This window comes from Galeopterus variegatus, unplaced genomic scaffold (genome assembly GCF_000696425.1).
Source record: "Galeopterus variegatus unplaced genomic scaffold, G_variegatus-3.0.2 Scaffold849, whole genome shotgun sequence".
Taxonomy (NCBI): Eukaryota; Metazoa; Chordata; class Mammalia; order Dermoptera; family Cynocephalidae; genus Galeopterus; species Galeopterus variegatus.
Window position 1 is genome coordinate 157,020 of NW_007726960.1, and position 23,698 is coordinate 180,717.

Here is a 23,698-nt window from a genome sequence, read left to right on the forward strand (position 1 = left end):
AAACAAGGAAAGTGAGATTGAGTAAAGTTAACAAACTTGCTCAAACTTGCTCAAAAAAGAGATCCGTATAGCTCTCAAGTTCTGATTCCAAAGCCTATGCTTTAACTATTATTACCATGGTGCTTCCAAATTCTTTGCAAAACAATGTCATACTTGCATTCGTTGTACTTTCACCTTTTACCAGCATCTAGAAAATATATCCTCGTTTCATTCTTGACTCTTTCCATGTTATCCTTCCTTTCTACCATCTCCCTTAACTTCTGTATCCTAATACAGAAAATTCTGCATAGTCTTTTCTAATATTCTTATTTTGTTAGTATTCTAAATCCCACGGTATTTCTCCATTCAGTTTCTTTCATGTGTGTTCTCAAATTCTTCTCACTGTTTCTATCACAATTTTCAGTTCCTTCTATTTTTTGCTTTGCTGTCTATGGAAGTTCTCAGGATAAGGAAGAGTTCACAATCATCATCTGTTCACCAATTTCCATTAAACAGAGATTCATCATTTACATTTTTTTTTTCAAACTACTTTTCAAGTTATCAAACTTCCACCTCTGTGTTTGAGCTAATTCTATTTTTCTGGGCTGTGAATTTTTATCTTTTACTTATAAACTTGGTCACATGACTCTCAGAAGCAAAATATTTAATGAATTAATGGCCAAAAAATTTCTAGATTTTATTAAAATCTATAAATTCACAGACGCAAGAAGCTCAAAAAATCCTGAGCTCAAAACAAAAGAACGAAAAGTACACATTATAGTCTAATTGCTCAAAACAAGTGGTAAGAGAAAATCTGAAAAGCAGCCAGAGAAAAAAGACATTTCAAACAGAGGGACGTAATGTACATAATTTTGCCTATAAAAGGGTATTTTTCAATTTTTCTCCTTTTATTACGTTAGTTTAAAATAACTTCAGTTAAAAGTGACCCCATCCAAACATCTATACTTCTAGTGGTACAGCTCTATAATCTGATACGTTGTGACCATGACCAGGCATGTGTCACCAATGCTCAACAACAGCCAAACAAAGTCTTAGATCATTGATACAATAATAACATAGAAAAGAGAAAGGGCTGAAATATATTTTTTTAAAATTTTTTCCCCAGGAATTCTTATTCTTAACAAACATCCATGATTAGCTATGGCCTCACTAAAATTTTTATGATGCTCAACAACAGCCAAACAAAGTCTTAGATCATTGATACAATAATAACATAGAAAAGAGAAAGGGCTGAAATATATTTTTTTTAAATTTTTTTCCCAGGAATTCTTATTCTTAACAAACATCCATGATTAGCTATGGCCTCACTAAAATTTTTATATACTAAAAAAGGCCTTACAACTAGTCTTTTTCCAGAACCGAGTTTTTGCTGTTCACTCTCCTGCCTTTTATCTGCATCTGTGGCAAAAGCAAGTACTTGATACCTGTGTGAAAGATATAAAAGAAATTGTAAGTAACTTTATAATTAAAAAGTATAAGTTATTTTAAATGTTAAAAGCACATAATCTATAAACGTTATGAACCACTTTTTCCTGGGTCTTAAAAACTGTAAAATTTATGATTGAATTCTTGTTGCATGATACTGTGACATGAGACCATGTAAAATGGTCATGATAAAGAAATTGTAACCATATGTCCCAATTATTCACTATTGGGAAAATAATTCTACCAAGTATCAAACAGAACTGAATTTTGGCAAATTAATCATCTGGTGCCTTAGCTTCCTTGTCTAAAAATGGGAATAATAATCTGTAACTCAAACATTGTTAAAAGTATTAAAAAATAAATTATAAAAAGTTCCTAGTACAGTATCTGGTATATATTAGGTGACAAAGTATTGATAGAAGGATTGACAAAGAGACAGATACAGATTTATATATAGATAGAGATCACTCACCTAATAGTTTATCTGTTATGTAATAAATTCTCAGTAATGAACATTATGGACATTGTGACCTTCTATAAGTATTTTACAGCTTCTATTTCAACAGTAACATTCAGCTCAAATCAATCTTAAAAACAATATAAATATCACTCAATCTAGAAATGATTAATTTAGCCAATAAAGTTGAAATTCCTGTTGGTTAGAGCACAGCCTTGTAACACCAAGGTCAAGGGTTCAGTTCTCATACCAGCCAGCTGCCAAAAAAAAAGAAGCTGAAATTCCTATATTTCCAATTAATTAATGGTATATTTTTAGAGTAATAATCCGACTCTAAATGAAGACACTGCAGGCTACAAGTTTGACTCCTTTCCCTCCTACTGAATCAAAACTCTTTGTATCATTCCTCCATAGCTAAGAGGAAATTTAAAAAAATAGATATATTCAGATACCTCATATTTTCTATGAGAAAGGTATCTGAGAGTAAAAAAACCGGGGATCAGAATAAATTAAGGCAATGTGGAATACCCAAACAAGCACTGAAATGTACAGTGGTATTCAAATGCCACATACCAGCTCTAAAACCACCCTGTCTCAATCAGGAATAATTCATTTGTAAAAAAACTTCCCATCTGAATTGGATATAGAATGACTACGAATTTAAGACACACTTTGCAAGGCATAGAAGCTGATAAGAAATTTACAATGGGCTATAAAAAAAAAATCAGTCTTATAGTTAATATGAAAACTTAATGTATATGAATTTCATTCACTGCTTAAACACATAGTAGGGATCTAATACAAGCATTAACAATGGAAAAAACTACTACATGATCTATACTCATCAGGAGCTCCCAAACTAGTTGCAGAGATTCATATGCAGACACCTAAGTATAACTCAGAGTGCCCAGTGCTAACAGAAAGTGCGCACACAGTACCAATGGAACACGGTGGCAGAAACAAGTAAGTAACTGGGGTGGAGCAGACATGCTCATAGAGGATCAGGAGGAGAAAGCTAGATTTTAAAGAACGAGTGAAAATTCATCATGATGGTAAAGAGGGAAATGCGTTATGGCAGAGCAAATAGCACATGCAAAGGCATGCAGTGGTAAAAAAAGACATGAAAGGCCATGACAGGAGTTTAGGAGAGATGCGTGCGGGGAGGAATGAGTCATGAGACTCACAAGGTAGGAGGGAGAAGATCTCAGCCTTGTAAAACCATGCTAAAGAATTCCATAGCCAACTGCAGCAAATGTCTCTATACCATCTAAGACTGACCTTCGAAATCCCAAAGTCTCCAAAAGTGCCAAATGATTAGACTTCACATTGCAACCTCCAAATAGTATTGTTTTCCTATTCCCAGTTCACAGTAACAAAAATAGTATGCTCTGGTAACTAGAACATCTGAGAGCTGGTCCTGCTATGGATCTAACCTCAGGCAATTAATTACATAGGTGGTTCATTTCTTGCAGACAACAACCTACCAGAGGATGATAAGGATATTAATGAGAGTGCTGCAAAAATCCAAAGCTCCGTGAGCTGTTTGAAGCTTCTTATATGACTACAAAGAGTTATTATTTCATCTGAGGAATAAGTGAGCTCCTCAAGTGGCCTCATTAACATTAAAACAGCAGGCAGACATACAGCCAAAACTGACTCCTGATTTCCAAACCCAGACAGTTTCTCTTCCTGGAAGACAACTCAGAAGAGTATTTTATTACTTAAATGTAACTGACAATAAATTTAGATGATGACAAATTTATAATAGCATCTATTTTATGGTTCTTCCTCTTAACTGTGACCAATAATGTACATAAAAATCCATTTCCAAAACCAAATAATTCCAAGCAGACTTGGAAATTCTAAAATAAAAAAATAACACTTGGATCTTTTTTTCCCTACCACTCAAGTGTATAGTGATATAAGCTAAAGAATAACATCTCCTTGTTGGGACTGCTGAAAGAATAATCAGGCTCAAAGTAATAAGATTTTATGAAAAAGTGTCATACATGTTTCTCAGAGCAGAAAGGTGCTAATCACAAAGACAGCAAGTCCAGGTGAACGGTGGTGCTTTTTGACCCAGTAGCCATAAATGCTTAACAGGTCCTATGACGCACCAATGACAAACTCAACCATGTAATTTAGTGCTCTTTCATTTCACATCATAAAAACAGCAGCGAGTAACTAAAATATGGATTGAGGTGTCACAGAGCACAAAAGTAAACCCTCTGAAATCAATTTCTTTTCAAATGAAACAGTTGTCACCTCAAAGAAGGTTTTAGAACCTTGATATTTAACCAGGAAAACTAGTAGAAATGGAAGCTCTGGATACAGAGCATTATTACGTTCATTTCAGCTCTAGCTAAAACATTCTTGATTATGCCAGGGAGAATCATTTTCATTGAAAGATGTTAGTAACAAAACAGAAGCTTTCTTTACACACTTTCGACTCCATCGAGTTCTTGTTAAACACTGACTCTCAGCAACGTACAGTGCTGGGCACTTCAGGGGGTACAAAACTCCTGCCATCAAGGAGCATGGAGCCCGTCAGGGAGAAATGCAAACGAGCAAATATTCCGTACCAGTGAAAGCATGTAATAACAAACTTAAGGGAAGCACTGAAAAACTACCCTGTGAATACAGAAGGAGGAGATACTGTTTACATCTGGGTCAAGGAGGAGCTGAAGGGGAGCAAGAGACTTCTAGACATAATTTTCATATGCAGGGAAGGAAGGAAGAACATTTTAGACATAGGAACAGCACGAGCAAAAGAAGAGAGAGAGAGAAGCCCTTAACATGGATGGAAAACAAAAACATTTCAATTTGGCCAGAGCCAAAGACCCGTGATGAACTCAACCTTCTTTTTAAAATAGTCAAATAAATTCAACAAATACATTTTAAAATACTTATGTGAAACCGACTATTTACTAAGCAATGCATTAGGAGCTACTACAGGTGTGCTGGGGAGGTGTACAGCAGACAGGAAGAGAGAAAATAAAACTCGTGGCAGGTGCACTCCTGGAGGGAGCCCCCTCCACTCAACTGTTATCTAAAGGTCCCACCTGAGGCCTTCTCAGCACCCTGTGCAAAGCTCTGCTGTAGCCTATACCAAAATGAACAGAAATAGCGGACTGACTTACTGCCTCCAAACTTGCTCCAATACAACTTGAGGACAAGACACAGGTCTCAAATGACTGCATTTCCAGTGCCTTGCACAGCGTGTGGCATACAGAAACCTCTTGGAAAATGTTTGCTAAATGAATGATTGAATGAATGAATGAACAAACACAATTATTTGGTCAGTGAACAGATGTTTAAGACAGATTTTGCTCTCAGGATCCTGATAATGCAAGACATTCTGGAACATTTCAGTACAAGTGAAGAAGGCAATATATGATAATTGGGCAAAAATCAGTGATTTAGGCAATATGTAGGAGATGAAAAAAGGAGGACAGGTAAACCAGTTAACTTTAAAAGTCCTTTCCAAACCTGAAAGTCCACTCATAGAGGTAGAATGGGACTCGATTATAAAAAAAGCACTGAATGTCAATGTAAGAAAGTTTAGATATTTTAATTGGAAATGAAAATTGTTCTGGCTTCAAGAGGTGTTTTAAAAGGATGGATATGAGAAGGGCCCTTCAAAGTCTAGATTAAAGGTAAAAAAAAATCAAAACCAAAAAAAACAGAAATCCAAGTGAAAAGATAAAGGCCTGAAGCAATGGGGAGAAAAAGCAGGGTCTAAACAAGTGAATTAAAGATAGAAAGGGAAGGGTCTTCTGACTAAATAATTCTGACAAGAAAAGGGAAAAAAAGAACAAAAGATGACCCGAAGTTTGGACACACGTGGCCCAGAGAACAGTGGTACCAAAGACCTTCCCTCACCCCCAAAAAAGGGCAAACAATTGTCTTATTTCAAAAGAAAAACACTGAGAAGTGCATCCCTGCACTGGAATCACCTGGAGGGTAAACTTACAGGGATGGTTTCTGAGTCTTAACCCCAAACCCATTAAATCAAAATCTAGGGGATTAGGGACTGGGGATCTGTAAATGTGCATTCCACAACAGGCTGCCCAGGTGATGCTTAGGCACACTACAGTTAGAGACCACAGCCCTCACTAGTTGCTATTCAAACACAATTGAGCTGGGTTCAAAGTAATTAAGTATCAATATCAAAAATGACAATGAATTATGTCTTAAAGCCTATTCTATTAACTGATTATAGACAGATTTAATGAAGCCTCAAAAGAACAGACCTACAGCTTTCATGCTTTCTCCCATCCTAAATTGTACCAGTGATTATCATTTAATTTAATCTATTAAACTTGAAATCATATGTAAGTACAACACATGACTTAAACCCTCTCAGTTATCATCATTTCACAATAATCATATGTCTCATGCATTTTTACCACTATAAAAGATCCACATAATGGATAAAGTGTGTATTTTTTAGCCTAGATGGAGATGAATTTAATAAATTGGTATGTTGGAGAACAACCAGAGTTAAAACACTGTGGGCTTCTGTGAGATTAAACTCACACATTCAGGAAACCTACACATTGCTTCCTCATCCAATCACTCCTGGAGTTATTACCAAATTAATTCCTATGCACATATTTCAAAGAGTAATCATTAATTCAAAACTTTGTACTGTGACCCTAGCATAGTGCAACTTGGCAGGAGGTAAAGCACAGAACTAATGGAGCATTCAAAACTTTGTACTGTGACCCTAGCATAGTGCAACTTGGCAGGAGGTAAAGCACAGAACTGAGTGGAAAGCTGAAAAGCAGATCTCCTCAATATTGCTTAAGTTTTGCAGGCTTGAGTAAATTATACAGATATTTTTCTCAGCCTCTCAAAATAAATATAATATTCTATTTGTTACCAGTAGCAATGCTACAATTCATTCATCTCCTTTGGACAAGAGCCACTGGAGTTATAGAAGGAATATAACTTGATAATACACTGCTTTCAGCAGTTAACTTCTGCTTAGTCACAAACATTCGCTTATTTTGAGTTTTAAACAATAGACGGCTTAACGATCATTCATAAAAAGTAGATTTCCTCTTATGAAAGGAAAACTGCATTCACTTGCTATATACACAATACTGGAACTTGAAGACAAAAATTTACAGCTGTTGCCTGATGAATTTATATTTTCTTCTCGCCTTGGGAAAAACGTAGCCAAAAATAATGCTAAAAAGCTATCGTGATGTGTTGCTTAGATATTTAAAGTTCTAAAGTTGCCATCAGTAAGATAACAACAAAGTTACTGAAGATATTGAAACTCCCCAAGTCTATTTCTTCTCCCAGCATGAATTTCTTTCCTTTCCCCATTCTCTCTGCCAGCAAAAAACTCATTCTCCGAAAGCTCAAAACCTGAAATTTTATCGAAATTATTTATGGAAGAGAAAAGGGTCTCTCTCAAACACAATTCACCAAGATCAATAATAATTTACAGCAAAAAATATACACTGCTTTCATAGGGCATTTTCATACTTCACTTCTACTACAAATTATTCTTTTAAAAAATGGTTAACATTCACAACACTTGTATTTCTTGCTAGTATTTTTCCTATGTCCTCATAACAAACTTGTCAAAATAAGCATTATTACCTCTTTTAGAGCCAGGATAAGAATACTAACGACCAAACAGCTGTGAGTAGCAAAATCAGGGTTCCAACCCAGGTCTGTCTCTCTAAACACCTCCTCCCAAAACACTGCACATACTGCCTTTCAAACATTTTACGATACGTAAATGATATGCTCTAAGTCACTATAAGTACACTTTATCTAAGAAACCATCTCTTTTTCATTGGCAATATTCAAGCTCTTTGTGGAAAAGAATCAGCAACAAATACACCAAAAAATCATGATTCCAAAAATTTAACATCCAGACTTACTTGTAACTTTCCACTTGTCGGCAGGAAGAGACAGTAATGAAGGAATCCGTACGGGAACTGTAAGCAAGAGGGCCAGGCAGAAGAGAACCAGGGAGAAATCTCCCAAAAGCATAGCTTTCCTGCTCAAACACCATCAGCATCCCATCCATAGACTGGATACAAATTAAATCTCGACCTAAAGAAGAATTAGAAGAAATTAGATGACCCATTCTTTTTATAAATATATTTTAATTTATCACTATCCACCACAAATATGTCATAGTTAATTTTTTCCCTAAGTGGCAAAATACGTAAATTTTTAAATTACAAACCAACAAAGCTATCATATTATTGATATTAGTATATGTACATTTTCATTCATTCATTCATTCACTCATTCATTTATTTATTTTAAAGATGACCAGTAAGGTGACCTTAACCCCCGACTTGGTAGTATACATACATTTTCTTTCTTTCATTCATTCATTCATTCATTCATTCATTCATTCATTCATTTTAAAGATGACCAGTAAGGTGACTGACCTTAACGCCTGACTTGGTGTTGTCAGCACCAGGCTCTCCCAAGTGAGCCAACGGCCATCCCTATATAGGAATCCGAACCTGTGGCCCCCTAGTGCTGTCAACACCACACTCTCCCAAGTGAGCCACGGGGCACCCCTTCCAATTTTTAAATTATTCAGAAGACATCTATAACTTTAAGAATATTTATTTTTATTAACTATAATAACATCTCTTAGATTAAGATAGTCCCTGAGAACAATCATGACTCTTTGTAAGATACCATCTTATCCAAATCCAGAAATATAACAAAAGCTGTCCTTCGTGAAACTATTTCTCTTCTTCATAGTATGTCCAGTCTCATTCTATCAAATGACGACATCAGTCAAACACAGCAGACCAAATCCACAGACATATCTTATGTACCAGTTTTGTACAAATCATAGTGTGAAGCAGTGCTGGGAGTAAAAAATACTAATATCGAGAAATTCTAATCCCTGATTGCCCTAAACTATAGATTGCTTTTTAGGTATCTTCTACTATCAGTCTATCAGTATTAACTATGAAATTCATAGCTCTTAAAGTATACTGAAAAGATGATAATGATGATCATTTCTAGGATACAGTACAGTATCCCTAATCTGAGAAAGATCTAGTGACTATAACTTTTCATGTTCTGCTAGTGTGACCAGTATATGCTACAATGTATCACATAGTGAAAAACTATGTCAGAGAAAAATTAAGCTACTCATCAAGGGAATAAAGAAAAGGTCAATCCTCTCATCTGTTATCACTAGCCTATACTTATCATATCCTGTACTAACTATCCCATATAGTTATTAGGATATCATTTGGATATCAAGTGACAATCTTAAGTTACTTGGATATTGTCACATGGATATCAGTGACAATCTTATGTATAGTATATTTAAATGTTAAAGAGTAACTTTGTTCAAAAAGAAATCAAATTGCATAGGAATAGATATTCTTATTTTTGTATCTGATTGAAGACAATCACATCAGACAATTTTTAAAAAGAAAATATATTATCAAAGTAGTTTTTAAAAAGAGAAAACGAACTGAGGTTTTGGGGTACTTACCACTGCAACATACTCTAGCCCATCTTGACTGATACAATAGGTTTATCAACATTAAATAGCCTGAGAGATGCTTCAGATGAACATTCTTTCAGCAAATGAATGTTTATTAACCACATATCTGAACCATTCAGGGATCTCTTTAGAGAGATAAGGATTGTTCATACTAATGCTGTTTGAAAAGTATTCTCCTGATGATCAGATTCTTTTATGATGCATGGTAGGTTTTGCAGTTACTGTTTTAAGTTTTGATTTTTAATCTAAGCCTTATCCATTTTGTTATTAAAGGTTTCCAGAAAACAGTGTGAATTCATATGCATGCTATGCATATGCTCGTGCTGTATGTGTGTATTCACAGAGACATGTTCAGACAAAGTACCTCATTTAGTTACTTGGCAATCCCACATGTCTGCACTCAGAGAAGATGAATAAGTATAAAAATGCTTCTAAGTAGGTGAAATAGATGCTGCAAGGTCTTTGTAATGAAAAATCACACAAAGTTTTTAGAGGTAGGATTCCCAGGTCTCACTCAAGGCAACAATTCTTATTTTAAGTATGGTTCTAACAACTGTAGTTTTTATAAACATGTTACTGATATTCCTGGAACTTCGGCCTCCTCATTTGTAAAATGAGTATATGTGTATAAGAGCTCCAAGGTTATCAACTAATTTTCCGCAAAGGCGCCAAGAATACACAATGGGGAAAGAACAGTCTCTTCGATAAATGGTGCTGGGAAAACTGGGTATCAATATGCAAAAAAATGAAATTGGATCCTTATCTTACACCATACACAAAAACCCATTCAAAGTGGATTAAAGACTGAAACTATCAAACTCTTACAAGAAAACATATGGAAAAAGCTCCATGACATTGGTCTTGGCAATGATTTTTTGGATCGGACACCAAAAGCACAGGCAACAAAAGCAAAAATAAACAAGCGGGACTACATCAAACTAAAAACTTTCTGCACAGCAAAGGAAACAACAAAATGAAAAGATAACATATGGAATGGGATAAAATATTTGCAAACCATATATCTTAAAGGGATTAGTCTTCAAAACATATAAGAAATTCATACAAATCAATAGCAAAAAACAAATAACTCAGTTAAACAGTGGGCAAAAGACCTAAGCAGACATTTTTCCAGAGAAGACGTACAAATGACCAACAGGTACACGAAAAGATGCTCAGCATCACTAATCATCAGGGAAATGCAAATCAAAACCACAATGAGACATGACCTCACACATGTTAGAAATGAAGGAGATCCTGTCATTTGCAACAACATGAACCTAGAGAACACTGTGCTAAATGAAATAAGCCAGACAAAGAAAGACAAATACCACATGATCTCACTTATACATGGAATCTAAAAAAGTCAAACTGATAGAAACAGTAAAAGGGTGGTTACCAGGGTTTGGAAGTGGGGAAAATGAGATGTTAGTCAAAGGGTACAAACTTGCAGGTAGAAGATGAATGAGTTCTGGAGACCTAATGTACAGCATAGTAACTGTAGTGAATAATCATGTACCGTGTACTTGAAATTTGTTAAGAGAGTAGATCAAAAGTGTTCTCACTACACACACACACACACACACACACACACGAACCATGTGAGATGATGGATATGTTAATTAACTTGATTGTGATAATCATTTCACAATGTAAACACATATCAAAATATCTTATTGTACACCTTGAATACATATAATTTTTATTTGTCAACTGTACCTCAATAAAGCTGAAAAAAAAAAGAGTCCCAAAGTTAGAGATAAGACATCAAAGTCCCTAACACTGTATAGTACATATAAGGCACAATAAATGATAGCATTACTATTAGAGTTATTACTTGGGAAAGAAAAGTAGCAAATTAGAAAACGGGTGAAGACACTGTCATCTGTGAGCAGTGACAGCTCATGCTCTAACAAAAAGCAAGAAAACAGAACATCTATAAAATATATCACAAATAATTCAGAAAAGAACATCACTTCGGGCTCATTACTGTAGGAGCAATTTTTAGCCCTATATATCTCAAAAAAGGAAATGTCATATTATAATATGTTAGGAGTTATTAAGTACATTTAATATAGTTTGGTATAGCTCAGTCATTTGCAAAAAGAACTTGTGGCAGAGATGCTAACCGCTCTCCCTCTAATGCTTTCTTTAGCATTAGAACCATGAATTCTATACACAACCATCCAAAATAAAACCGATACTTGCAGTTCTCTAGTAGAGACACATCATATGACTACATTCAATAAGACAAAAGCAGAGATTATATGAACAACTTCCAGACATGCCCTTAAAAGGACCAAGTATGCACTTCCCTGCCCTCTTCCCAGCATGATGGTAGGGCTGGAGCAGGTGTCTTGGCCTCAGAAATGGAAACCACATATTGAGGACAACAGAGCCTTCCTCCAGCCTGGAACCACTTTATCTCCAGGTGTTTAATATGACAGAAATAAACATCTTCCTTATTTAAGCCATCATTAAGTTGGGTCTTTGTTAAAGCAACCAAACCTGTATCTTAAATGACACAAAATTTATCTGAACTTAAAGATCCACCCAGCACTGCTGCCTCTTAAAATTTGGTTTCACTCCACTGGATCCTGGTGAAACTAAAAAAACAAACAGATATAAGAGACATATTGGAACAATGAGGGGTATTTGAATATGACTGCATGTTACACAACATTAGGAATTATTGCTAAATTTCTTAAGTGTGGTCATGATATTGTGATAATGTATGAGAATGTTCCTATTGGGAGATATGTGTTAAAGTATTTACGGGTGGAGTGGTGCAAGCAAGGAAGGTCTGTAACTCACTTTCAGATGGTTCATCAAATTAAAAAAAAATGTGTATGTATACCCATATATACAACTGTTGACTCTAGATGGGGGAGATATGAGTGTGCATGTTACTCTTTATATTTTTTCACAATAAATGTAGGAAATCAAAGTGTTTAAATATATACATCTTGTACATAAATGCATATACACTTATGCAATAACCTTGAGGTGGAGGATATTACAGTAACCAAAATATATACTCTTGATATCTGTATTATTAGACTATGAGCTCAGAACAAGTGCACTTGCAAGCAGAAATATCAACAAAATTTGTGTTCATTTCAACATTTGGTATCACTGAAACACAAATCTTCAGTCTCCCAAAGACCTTAAGAAGTGGTCCTCAAAATGCAGCTCCCAGACCAGCAGCATCAGCATTGTCTAAGAACGTCTTAGAAACACAAATTCTAGGATTCCAGTCTAGACCTACTGAATCAGAAACTCTGGAGGTATGGCCCAGCGATGCTAGGATTTAACAAGCCATAGACTATTCTGATGCATGCTAAAGTTTCAGAATCACTGCCTTAGCATGATAAGACAGGCTTGAAGAAAAATTGAACCCCAGAGATAACCTGGCCCCTCAGCATGGTAGAAGAGCTCTTATTTCCTAAAAGTCGAGAGTACATAATACACTATAAAGTCCAGGTGAGCTGCCTCCGGAGCTAGATAACCCTACCAACGATTAGCTTTGAGCCTGGGCTCAAGTTTCCTCATATGTAAGATGGCGTACCTACTTCAATAACTTCTCATGAGAATTAAACAAAGGAATGTATGGAAACTAGATCCAGCAGTGGTAAATAATCACATTATTATTTTTATAATTATTTTCTGTCTCACACTACATGGTGCATGAATGTTTAACTACTTGCTATTTCCCACAGATGTCACAATGATGCATGCTTGCTTCCTTGCTTTTATTTATGTAGTTTCCTTTCCCCAAAAACCCTTCACTTTTCTTCTCCTAGTCCAGTGAATGTTTGCTAGCTTTCTTCTGTTCATCTATTCCCCTCCCTGTCATCCTTAGCCATGAGGTTAGGGTGAGATGGACATTCTGATCTTGATGGCATGCCCTGATTTATATAAACCAAATAGCAACCCACTAGTCACAATGATTGGTTCAGGGATGGGTATAATTTACAGCCAATGAGAGAAACTAAATCCCTAGATGAGCTGGAACTACAGAAAAAGTTAATCTTCCCTGGAGAGCAACACATGAGGAAGATAAGGTCTGGAATCACAGAAGCCATTTGGCTTCTCCAAGGGCACAATTAATAGAGAGCCAAGGAAAACACTCATTTGAACCAGTGCATCAAGCCTCACCTGGAGCTAAACCTACCTCAAAACTTTACAGGCAATAAATTCACATAAATGTTGAAGCCACTTTGAGTTGGGTCTCTATCCCTGAATCAAGTGGATCAACCTATTTTTCCTCTGAGAGACATCACGGACTAAGGCTCACATCTTACCACAGGTCTTGATGGGGTCTGGATGTACTGTCCTCCCAGAACTCATGTGGAAATCTGATCCCTGATGTGTCAGTTTGAATCACAGGGGCGGATCCCTCATGAATCGATTAATGCTCTCCCTGGGGGGTGGGGGTAGTGAGTGAGTTCTCGCTCTAGAACTGGTTGTTTAAAAGACCCTGGCACCTCCTCCCCTTCTCTCTCTCTCTCCTCTCTCTCTCTCTCTCTCTCTCTCTCTTCCTCTCGCCATGTGATCTGCTTGTACCCACCAGATGCCTGCCACTTTCTTCCATGAGTAGAAGTAGCCCGAGGCCTGCACCAGATGCAGCCGTCCCAGAATCGTAAACTAAATAAGCCTCTGTTCTTTATAAATCACCCAGTCTCAGGTATTCTATTATAGCAACACAAAATGGACTAGTACAAGTCTTGTCTTTCCCCTACCCTTCTCACCCTCCACCTGTGATCCCACAAAGCCCCACTCTTACCTCCACCTTAGAACAAATCATCTATTGAAATGATCTGTTTTTGTGTCTCTGCTTTACCCTAGACTAAACACAAAGATAGGAACCATATCTTACTCATCTTTTTTAATCTAGCAACTATAAAATGCCTGGCACATGGAAGATACCCTAATCAATGTCTACTGAGTTGAGGTAAGCTAGGCATCTGCAGCTAAGACAGGCTGAGATTTTATTCTATGTGTTTCACTCACTGCATCTGAAGTATGTGAAAAATGCTTTATTTATTACAAACTTGGATACTGACATTTAGAAAAATGTAGAGATCAATCCAAAACATTACTCAAAAATAAATAAATAAATCCTTCAAATCACCATTTTGGAAGCCACTTCAGAATACATACCAAAGGCTCCCCTTACAGACAATGGGAATAGAAAGAACAGTCCAGAAAAGCCATGAGAGTTTTTTAAGTCTCTAAGTTTTTTAAGTTTTTTAAGAACAGAGCCGACAGGAAGCCTTCATAAAAACGATGGGCTTTCAGGAGCTATTTAAATGACCTAGCCATGAACCTTACTCAGAGTCCTTACCACATGCTTGACATTATCTTAGGAGCAGTGAGAAACACAGACAACAGCAATGTCAACTGCAATTGCCATTTACTGACCATCTGTCATATTCCCAGCCTTGTGCTAAACACTTAACCAGAACATTAGCTATAATCTTCAATAACTCTAAAAACTGGACAATCGTTCTATTTTACACATGGAAGACTAATACCCACAGAGCTTAATTTGTCTAATGTCAAAGAATTAGAAAGTGACAGAACTAGTATTCAACTCAGAATCTCTCTGGCTCCATTATAACACACTAAATCCCTGGGAGGCAAAACTTACATCCATTTTAAAAATGACACACATTAAAACAAAAAATCTAAACGACGTGAAACAGACTAAATGCTACAGAAAACCAAAATGCTTTATTACAATGAACTTCCTGAAAAAGGTCTCATTATGAAGGCAGGATGCATCCTGGTGTGTGAAGGACGGGCAGAGTGAATAGGGGTCAAAAGTAGAAGTAGAGGGAACTTCTGGGAGTGAAACTTCTGGAAAGAGATGGAGAAGCAGTTAGACTAGACCTGCAGGACAATGGATAAAGTTCTATCAACACAGCATGAAAGGCAAAGGCGACCAATTGAAAAGATGACATCTTAATGATGCTTCTTCAAGAAAAATCCCTGAACTGCACAGAAAAAAATAAAATGTTTTCTAAAGTGGAAACAATTAGGAAGATTGGAGATTTCATCAGAATTTTAAATCTGGATGTTTATTCCATTAATCTGAGCACAATGAGATAAAAATAACCACTGTGATTTGAAATATTATTGCAAGATCAAGGAACAAACTGAGAAAGGAGCATCTAAGACCATCTTAAAAGTATTCTGGAAATCAGTACTTTTCATTATCAAAGGCAAAGAAAACTTTTTGTGCCTGTGGGGATGGGGAGTGGAGGCAGGAAATTTCCATCATGGCAGCCTCATAAAATGAATACTTATTAAATGGTGTGTCTCATTTCCTGGTGTTAAAATATCATGTAGTCAAGATTTTAACATAATGCATAAACTGGTAATCAAGTATATGTTGGAGTGTCTGCTAGATTAACAATTTTCTGTACTAAATTATGGTCCATTCACTAAAATGGTGTATAGGAGTGTGTGTGTATGTGTGTGGTGTCTCCATGCCCAGAAGTCCTGTCTACCACACGTGACCCAGAGCATCTTCCATCACTCACTACTATGACGACGGGGCCCCTGGAGCGCGGTCCTGAATGCCACTTCCTCCATCTCTCTTCTGTCTGTCTCTGCCTGTGGAATCTACGCCACAGAGTAAGTGCAGTGGCGTACATGAAAGAAGACTCCATTACTCAGCATGCGGCATGTTTTCTGAATCTCTCTTTGCTCGTATTTCTTTTACATACTGAGTAAAAATACAAGTGAAGAAATGCAAACGTGACCTGTGGCCAGGCATATATTGCAGTTCAGCGTGCCACTGTCAAAAATACTTGGTCTTTCTCCCAGTCTGAAAAACACATGAAAAACAGCTGTATAGGTAGTCAAAAAGGCAGACAGGAAACATCAAAAGACTGATACATAAGAACAGAACAGTCCAAGAGTCTGTGAAACTTCCGCTTATTTTATGCACACACAGAAAAAAATTCTGTTGTTGTTGTTACAGAAAAACTGAAACACTAACTCATTAATCTTTATTGCAAACCTAATTCAAAAATGATATAATATGTTTGCTATGAGCATAGACATAAAAATGTTCAGAGTAGAATTCCAACAGATACTGCCTTAAAAGCAAACAGTAGATGGATTTCTACAGATTGCAGGATTATAAGTTTGCCATTAAGTACCATTTTTATACTTTTCACTCATATCATCATACAAATAAAGCTGCCACCATTGTTTTAAGATTCACGCTGCTATTGGCTATGCTTAATTATTAATATTGGCATTAGTTGAATGAAAGAATAGCTACTGTCTTTCTTATTGCTCTCTCCCTTAAATTCTTTTTTGTCTGAGCTTTCAAAAAGTAATTAGTGCCTAATAATAACGTGATATACAATTAAATAACTTTTAAAACCCTAAGCAAACAGAGGAAATCAATAAATAGAATACATGTGTTGAGCCAATTAGCTAATATTTTTAATTATGTACAAGGGAAAAATTACACAAACTTTCAACTATTATTCAAGTGTTACCCCAATAAATAACTTCATGAGACTAATTACTTTAAGATTCAAGATAAGAAAACTTGAGTCTACATACCAATTCTTCCTATGAACTTGTCTTTTGACATTTTAATGTGTCTGATTTTAGTAGCTAACGTTAACAGCCTTACAAAGACCACTATGTGTTCTGCCAAGCTATTTATCACAATCTTTCTCCCTAAGCTGTGAACAAAGTTAGTAACATATTATAAAGAAATTACAACCACTGATTAAATTAGCATTATATGTGATCTATTCAACATGAATGCAATGTTAAAGTTTAAAAGAAGGCCCTAAACTTTATAACTGGCATCCACAAAACATTGGGTGAATTATTTTGTAGACACAATAATCATGAAAGTTTTTGATAACATTCTCCAGAACTCACATTAATCCAACAAATTCCACGAGCATTCATTGTACAACTAGTAAATGCTAGGACAGAAGGATAGTCATTACCCTCAGAAAGTTCAGTGAACATGGAATTAAACAATTAAATACTACAGCAATGTCAAAACAGAGACATGAAAATAATTTAAAAGGCTATGAGAGCATGATTAACAGTGTCTGGAAGAATCAGAAAAAGCTTTAGAACAGAAATAGCACTTGGGGGGCCGGCCCGGTGGCACACTCGGAAGAGTGCGGCGCTTGGGAGTGAGGCGGCGCTCCCGTGGAGGGTTCGGATCCCATATAGAGACCGGTCCGCTCACTGGTTGAGCGTGGTACGGGCACAACACCGAGGGTTGCAATCCCGTTGCCGGTCACGAAAAAAGACAAAAAGGAAAAAAAAAAAAAAAGAAAGAAATAGCACTTGGGTCTTGCAGGTTGAGAAAGAGTTCGCCAGGCAATGAGAGAAGCAAAAGCAGATGGGACACCATGCACAGAGACATGGATTATACAAGAGCTACGTTTGGAGGGTGCTGGCAGGGAAGGGAACCGGTGGAGGGAAACATCCCTGATGGAGGCGGCATGCTCGTCAGGACTGACAGCAGAGCCACAGCTAGAAGCCACCTTTGCTGCATCTTATTTTAGCCCTGGGCTCTCTGTAAGTTTTCTCATCTGTAAAACAGTCGTATGAATGAAGAGAATATTACCTGATGCTGCTATAAGGATTAAATATAATAAAAATACATACTGCCTAGTACCTAGTAAGCATTCAGTATATAGTAAGTAATGGATATTACTAGATTACCCTGTTCCTTACAGACCAAATTATGTAAAAAACTTAAAATTGAGGGGAAAAAATTCCTTCAGAGCAAAAAGAATAAAATTTAATGTGAGAGGGAATACACATAGACAATCAGAAATTCACCCTTTTTGCCAAAGTAAAGGATTTTGAAGACTTTAAGAACTATGGAAAATGTCTCAGAACTTAGGTTTATGGGAACTATTGGCTGTTCAAGATGATTTTCTGCCTATTTTAAGTTTCCTTTTCTCAAAACAGCAATTTCCCTAACATTAGCTATTGATGTTTCTTAAAAAAGTATATTTTGAGTGTGCATGAACGTCTGGTCTGGGAATGGTGAGCGGACTGTCCCTGCCTCTGCACCCTTACCCCAACACACACACATGCATGATCATATTCTCTCTCTCTCTCTCTCTCATATTGATGTTTTTTGCAGGATGACCCCTGAGTAACATAAGACAGACAAGACAGATGATATCACACAGAAGAGCCCATGCATTTAGCATTCCTTTCTTCTCTCTCGTCCAAAAGAAAAATTCTTAAAGGGTGAGTATAATGCTGGGGTATAATTTTTTTTTTTCCTTTTTCTTTTTTCGTGACCAGTAACGGGATCGCAACCCTCAGTGTCGCGCCCGCACCGCGACCGGCAACGGGATCACAACCCTCGGCATCGCGCCCGCACCGCGCTCAACCAGTGAGCGGACCGGTCTCTATATGGGATCCGAACCCTCGGCGGGAGCGACACCACACTCCCAAGCGCCGCACTCCACCGAGTGCACCACCAGGCCGGCCCTAAGTTTTTTTTTAAATAACTAGTTTCAAAGTGAGGTAAATTTCTCAAGGTAATTACCAATCATGATACGAAATCTAGAGAACACTCCCCAAAATATTTCAAAACAGAAAAGTTTAAAAATACCTCTTCATGTACAATAATGTCAGTCCCATAAAGCAATAACTCCAAAAGCTAGATATTTGCTATTGTTAACCATCTTAATCTAAAAACATCAATGTACCAAAAGAAGAAATAAGAAAAGACTATAGTTTATACAAAACTCACTATGATCAATTAATTTAAGTTGCGAAAAAAAACAATTAAAGCCAGGAAATTCTCAGCTGACATTCAACTTGATCTGAATTCACATGATTTTAAAAGGCAAATCAAAACGAATTAGGGATAATGATAACACTAACTTTAAATTTCCTGTATTGTCAACTCCAATCACAGACTTCAATATGCCATTTAACCATCGTTTGGTCTATTAAATTTCCTCGGTTTCTTCTAAAGGAAGTAGTTAAAATACGGTATCTGTAATAAGTAAAAAAAAAAAAAAAAACCAAAAACACCAAAATAATCACCTTAATGTACAGATACAATCATGTTATGAATCCACTGAAAAACTTTGAAGGTACTCCAGTGCCTCCAGAATTAAGTACAAACTCATAAACAGGATACCCCAAGAACTCCTCAGTATGTATGCTTAAACGAACTTGAGTAGCCCCTTTCATCCAGTCCCTCCAGCCAAATACTCCAGGTAAAAAACCCTGCCCTAAATGTCTTACACCTCTCCTCAGTATGTATGCTTAAACGAACTTGAGTAGCCCCTCTCATCCAGTCCCTCCAGCCAAATACTCCAGGTAAAAAACCCTGCCCTAAATGTCTTACACCTTTGTTAGTCTAGTTCAATACACCTCAGATGACATTCCCCCATCCCAACCTCACAAAATCCTTCTACACATCCTCGACCCCCAAGATCCAACACCACCAGTTCGGTGAAGCCTTCTCCAAATGCCTTTAGGCATAAACAACCCACTCTCCCCCTGTTCTTTCATAGTATATTTTGCATTGCTCCAGATTAGTACTTACTATATTTCTCTTGATGATACAGCTCTATTTGGCACAACTTTCTCCCCTCCACAAATGAAGCATAAAATCTTTGAAGATAAAGCTATTTTGTTTTCATGATCTAGCATTGAGCACAATCCCTTATATGTTGGTACTCCAAACCTGTTCAATTAAACTGAACCCTCCTGAAAGAAAGAAACCATGTCAAACAGTAGTACTAGATTATCAGGATGCCAATGGTCATCAAGAAGGCCAAGATGTTTGATAATATGCCATATTAACAAGAAAACCCCTTAAGAGCTGGCAATACATTTTATTCACCACGCCTCTCCACCTCCGACAGTACCTAGTATATAGTAAAGCCCCCAAAATTTGTTGAATGAATGAATGAATGAATACCAAAGTAAAATGGTATAATGAAGGTCCTGAAATAATTAGTTTTAACGTGTGACACTGTGATTCAAAATTATTTCAGGGCTTAATATCCATCTTAATATTACAGAGTTAGAACCAAGTCAAAAGAATAAGTACTCGTCCGCCTAACACACTAGATACTATAAAAACTATTAAGAAGAAAGGGAAAAGGTCAAGGTTAACTCTTCTCTTAAGAAAGCTAAAGCCTAATGGAAAGACAATACAAGAAAATATAGAAAATAAAGGAAGGGTGGGGGAGTACACCAAAAGGGCAACATATAAATGAGGAGAGAAACCATTCAACCATAAAGAATAGATTTTAGAAGCCCAAAGTGGATACCAAAGGAGTAGAATAATCTTTAGATCCGTCAGTATTCAAACTCTAACTTCAAAAACATACTCAGATTAAACCTTAAAGCTTTAGTAATTATTAGTCGGGGTACAAAGTCTTTTTCTGGGCAATACAAAACAAGAGATTATTACCAGCAGGCAAAATACCAAAAAAAGGGCACTAATTAGGATACTCTCTGACTGTTCCCTATTCCCAGAGCAGAACAAACTGAACAAATACGGGGAAAGGATCAAATGTAGGTAAAGTACCAATAGGTAGCGGAAAGAGCAGTGATTTTGAACCATAAAGACAAAATGATAAAGTTTTGAATGCTGGCTCTGAAACATCCTAGATATGTGACCTTGGATACTTTGTTTAATTTCATGCAAAATAAGCCACAACCTCTGTACCCTACCGGGTTGCTATGAAGACTAAAGGAAGGAACATATGTTAATACCTAGTACAGAACCTGGAACGTGGTAGGAATGTATGCCAATCTTAATCTCAAACCTAGTACATTTTAAAAAAAGAATCCACCAACTTCCCCTAGCACCTGTACTTATCTGTATCTTGGATACCAGATAATTCAGTCATTACATCTCACTCCTTAGATATCAAAGGATAGAAAAGACCTCAGAGGAAAGTTAAGATAAAAGGTGACCAGGAGGTTAGCAACAGTTCCATTCAAAGCTTGAAATCCCTATTAGCTAAAATCCTTGCTAAAGCAGTGATTTCCATGCTCTTAAATTTCACTGACCTGTAAAATTTCAGAAACCACTGGAGAACACCATAGGGTTGTCAACCTTGTGATCTGCCCAGTCAGATTTTTTTTTAAAACAGACTATCACCAACATTTTCTAAAAAGACAATAATCAGCCCTCTGTATCCACGGGTTCCACATCCACAGATTCAACCAACCGTGGATCAAAAATATTCAAGAAAAATAAATTCTGAACATGTACAGACTTTTTTTCTTGTCATTACTCCCTAAACAATACAGTATCACAACTATTTATACAGCATTTACATTATATTAGGTATCATAAGTAATCTAGAGATGATTAAAAGTATACAGGAAGGTGTGAGTAGGTTATATGCAAATAGTGTGACTTTTATATCAGGGACTTCAGCATCTGCAGATGTTGGTATCCTCGAGGGTCCTGACACCAATCCCCCCCAGTTACCGAGGGACCACTGTGCAATACAAATAAGTAGGAAGTAAAAAAAATGTCATGTAAAGTAGAGCCCTTTAACTGAACAGATTTTAGCTTTATGAAAAACTCACATTAGTTATTTATTTCATTACCTTAAGACCCTTCAAAACTTTAACAGCGGACAGCATTTGAGAACCACTGCTTATCCCAGCATTCACCATTTTTAAAGAACTCTCCACGCTCGCATGTGGGAACGACTATTACAAAGAACTAAGAAAACAAGCACAAAAAGTTTTCCCCTTCCAGTAACAAAAGAAAACCTGGCTCCAAAACCTGTTCAGGCATAGGTGAGGAAAGGAGCATTTTCTATAAATATGCAGGCTCTTTACAAACTCACCACTGTCAGACTTGTGGAACCAAAAAGTGAGGCAAAGGCTCCCTCTGCTGACAAGTCAGCAAAGAATCCAATCCTAGCAAAAGGCAATTGACTTTTTAAAAATCTTTCCCATACTGATTGGATATTGCATGGGCTTTTACTATTCTTTATCAAAGACTGGCTTTATTTTATCCTTTAGCACACTGGAATATAGCTGCATCACATATTAATGTGAAAGACGTCTATAACTAGGTACAACTAGGTAATATTCCTTGTATATTTCAATAAATCTTTCTAACCCAGCTTTCAAATTTCTCAAGTTTCTGCTCTGTCCTCTAAAGGTCAACTAAGCTACAACGTCACACAAAGAGGAAATTAAACAAGAAAGACTAAAGAATTGAGGCAAGTTTTAAGAAGTATGGAACAAAAGTAGCAATCTATGAATGCATCGATAACCCTGTCTCATAGCAGTCCAATGAAATTAATAGAACCAAACAAAAGATTTCAAAGTAACAATAATAACTTTCTACAAGTGCTGTCCCATACATTATTGCCACATCAAGCATTAGCAACTACTGCATGACTTGGGAAGGTCGAGAGCTACTGCCCTCATTTGACTGTGGAGAGAACCAAGGCTCAGGACAGTGACGACTCGTTAGAGAAACACGGCTGGTGATTAGCAGGGCCAGAGCTCAGCACTGTCTTCTAATCTCCATACTGTTTCTCCAACTGAATGCTACGTCTGGAGCAGGTACCTAAAGACTAAACCTCTAACTCCCTTTCTGATTCCAAATGGAACCACAGCCTATCATTGCAACTGTACTTTGTACGCCTACATGTAACATCGAATTTAAATATTAAATGTTAAATATTTCACTTTGGCAGACAAAACTTGCCGGAGACCAGCTCCAGTCGAGTTGGGGGTCTTTGAAAGAGGGATGAGGAAGCGGCGAAAATAAAAAACACAGGCAGAGACCTCGGTTCCTCTGAAGCACGTTCTCAGCCTGCGGGCTGTCAGCGCTGTTGCAGCCAGAGCAGCTAAAGCAGCTGAAGCATCCTTCAGACTGGAAACAGCATTTTTATTTGTTATACAACACGGGGGGGGGGGGGGGGGTTAATGTGGGCATTTTAACTACATAAATCTTTAAAATTATTAAATCAATAGTTAAACAAAAACTTTAAAATTACATCATTTCTCATAAAATTAATAATCTACAAGGTTAAATAAAACTCAGTCGTTAGCCAATTCTTTCTGGTGATTATATCTGTTCTGTGGTCAATTAGTCCATGACTCGCTGTTCTGGACGTTTTTCACCATTGTGTTTCTTTTCTTCTTGCCCTCATATTAACCTTAATCTTATTACTACCAGCAAGCATAAATTAGTTAAACAAACCTTATATATATTTTTAACTTTGATTTAATGATTCTCATATTTCTATAGGCATGAACCTATTGTTCATTTGGAAAAAGAA

At 36.7% G+C, this 23,698-nt stretch overlaps 1 protein-coding gene across 1 annotated transcript in view; it reads right to left on the reverse strand.

Moving 5' to 3' along the window:
* BBS9 (Bardet-Biedl syndrome 9) overlaps nt 1–23,698 on the reverse strand; it is a 221,082-nt gene that overhangs the window by 113,003 nt on the left and 84,381 nt on the right. Inside the window, exons 6-7 of the mRNA XM_008572932.1 lie at nt 7,786–7,960; nt 1,340–1,424 (exon numbers count right to left, since the gene is read on the reverse strand). Of these exons, the coding sequence (XP_008571154.1) occupies nt 1,340–1,424; nt 7,786–7,960 (260 nt within the window). The remainder of the gene's footprint in view (nt 1–1,339; nt 1,425–7,785; nt 7,961–23,698) is intronic.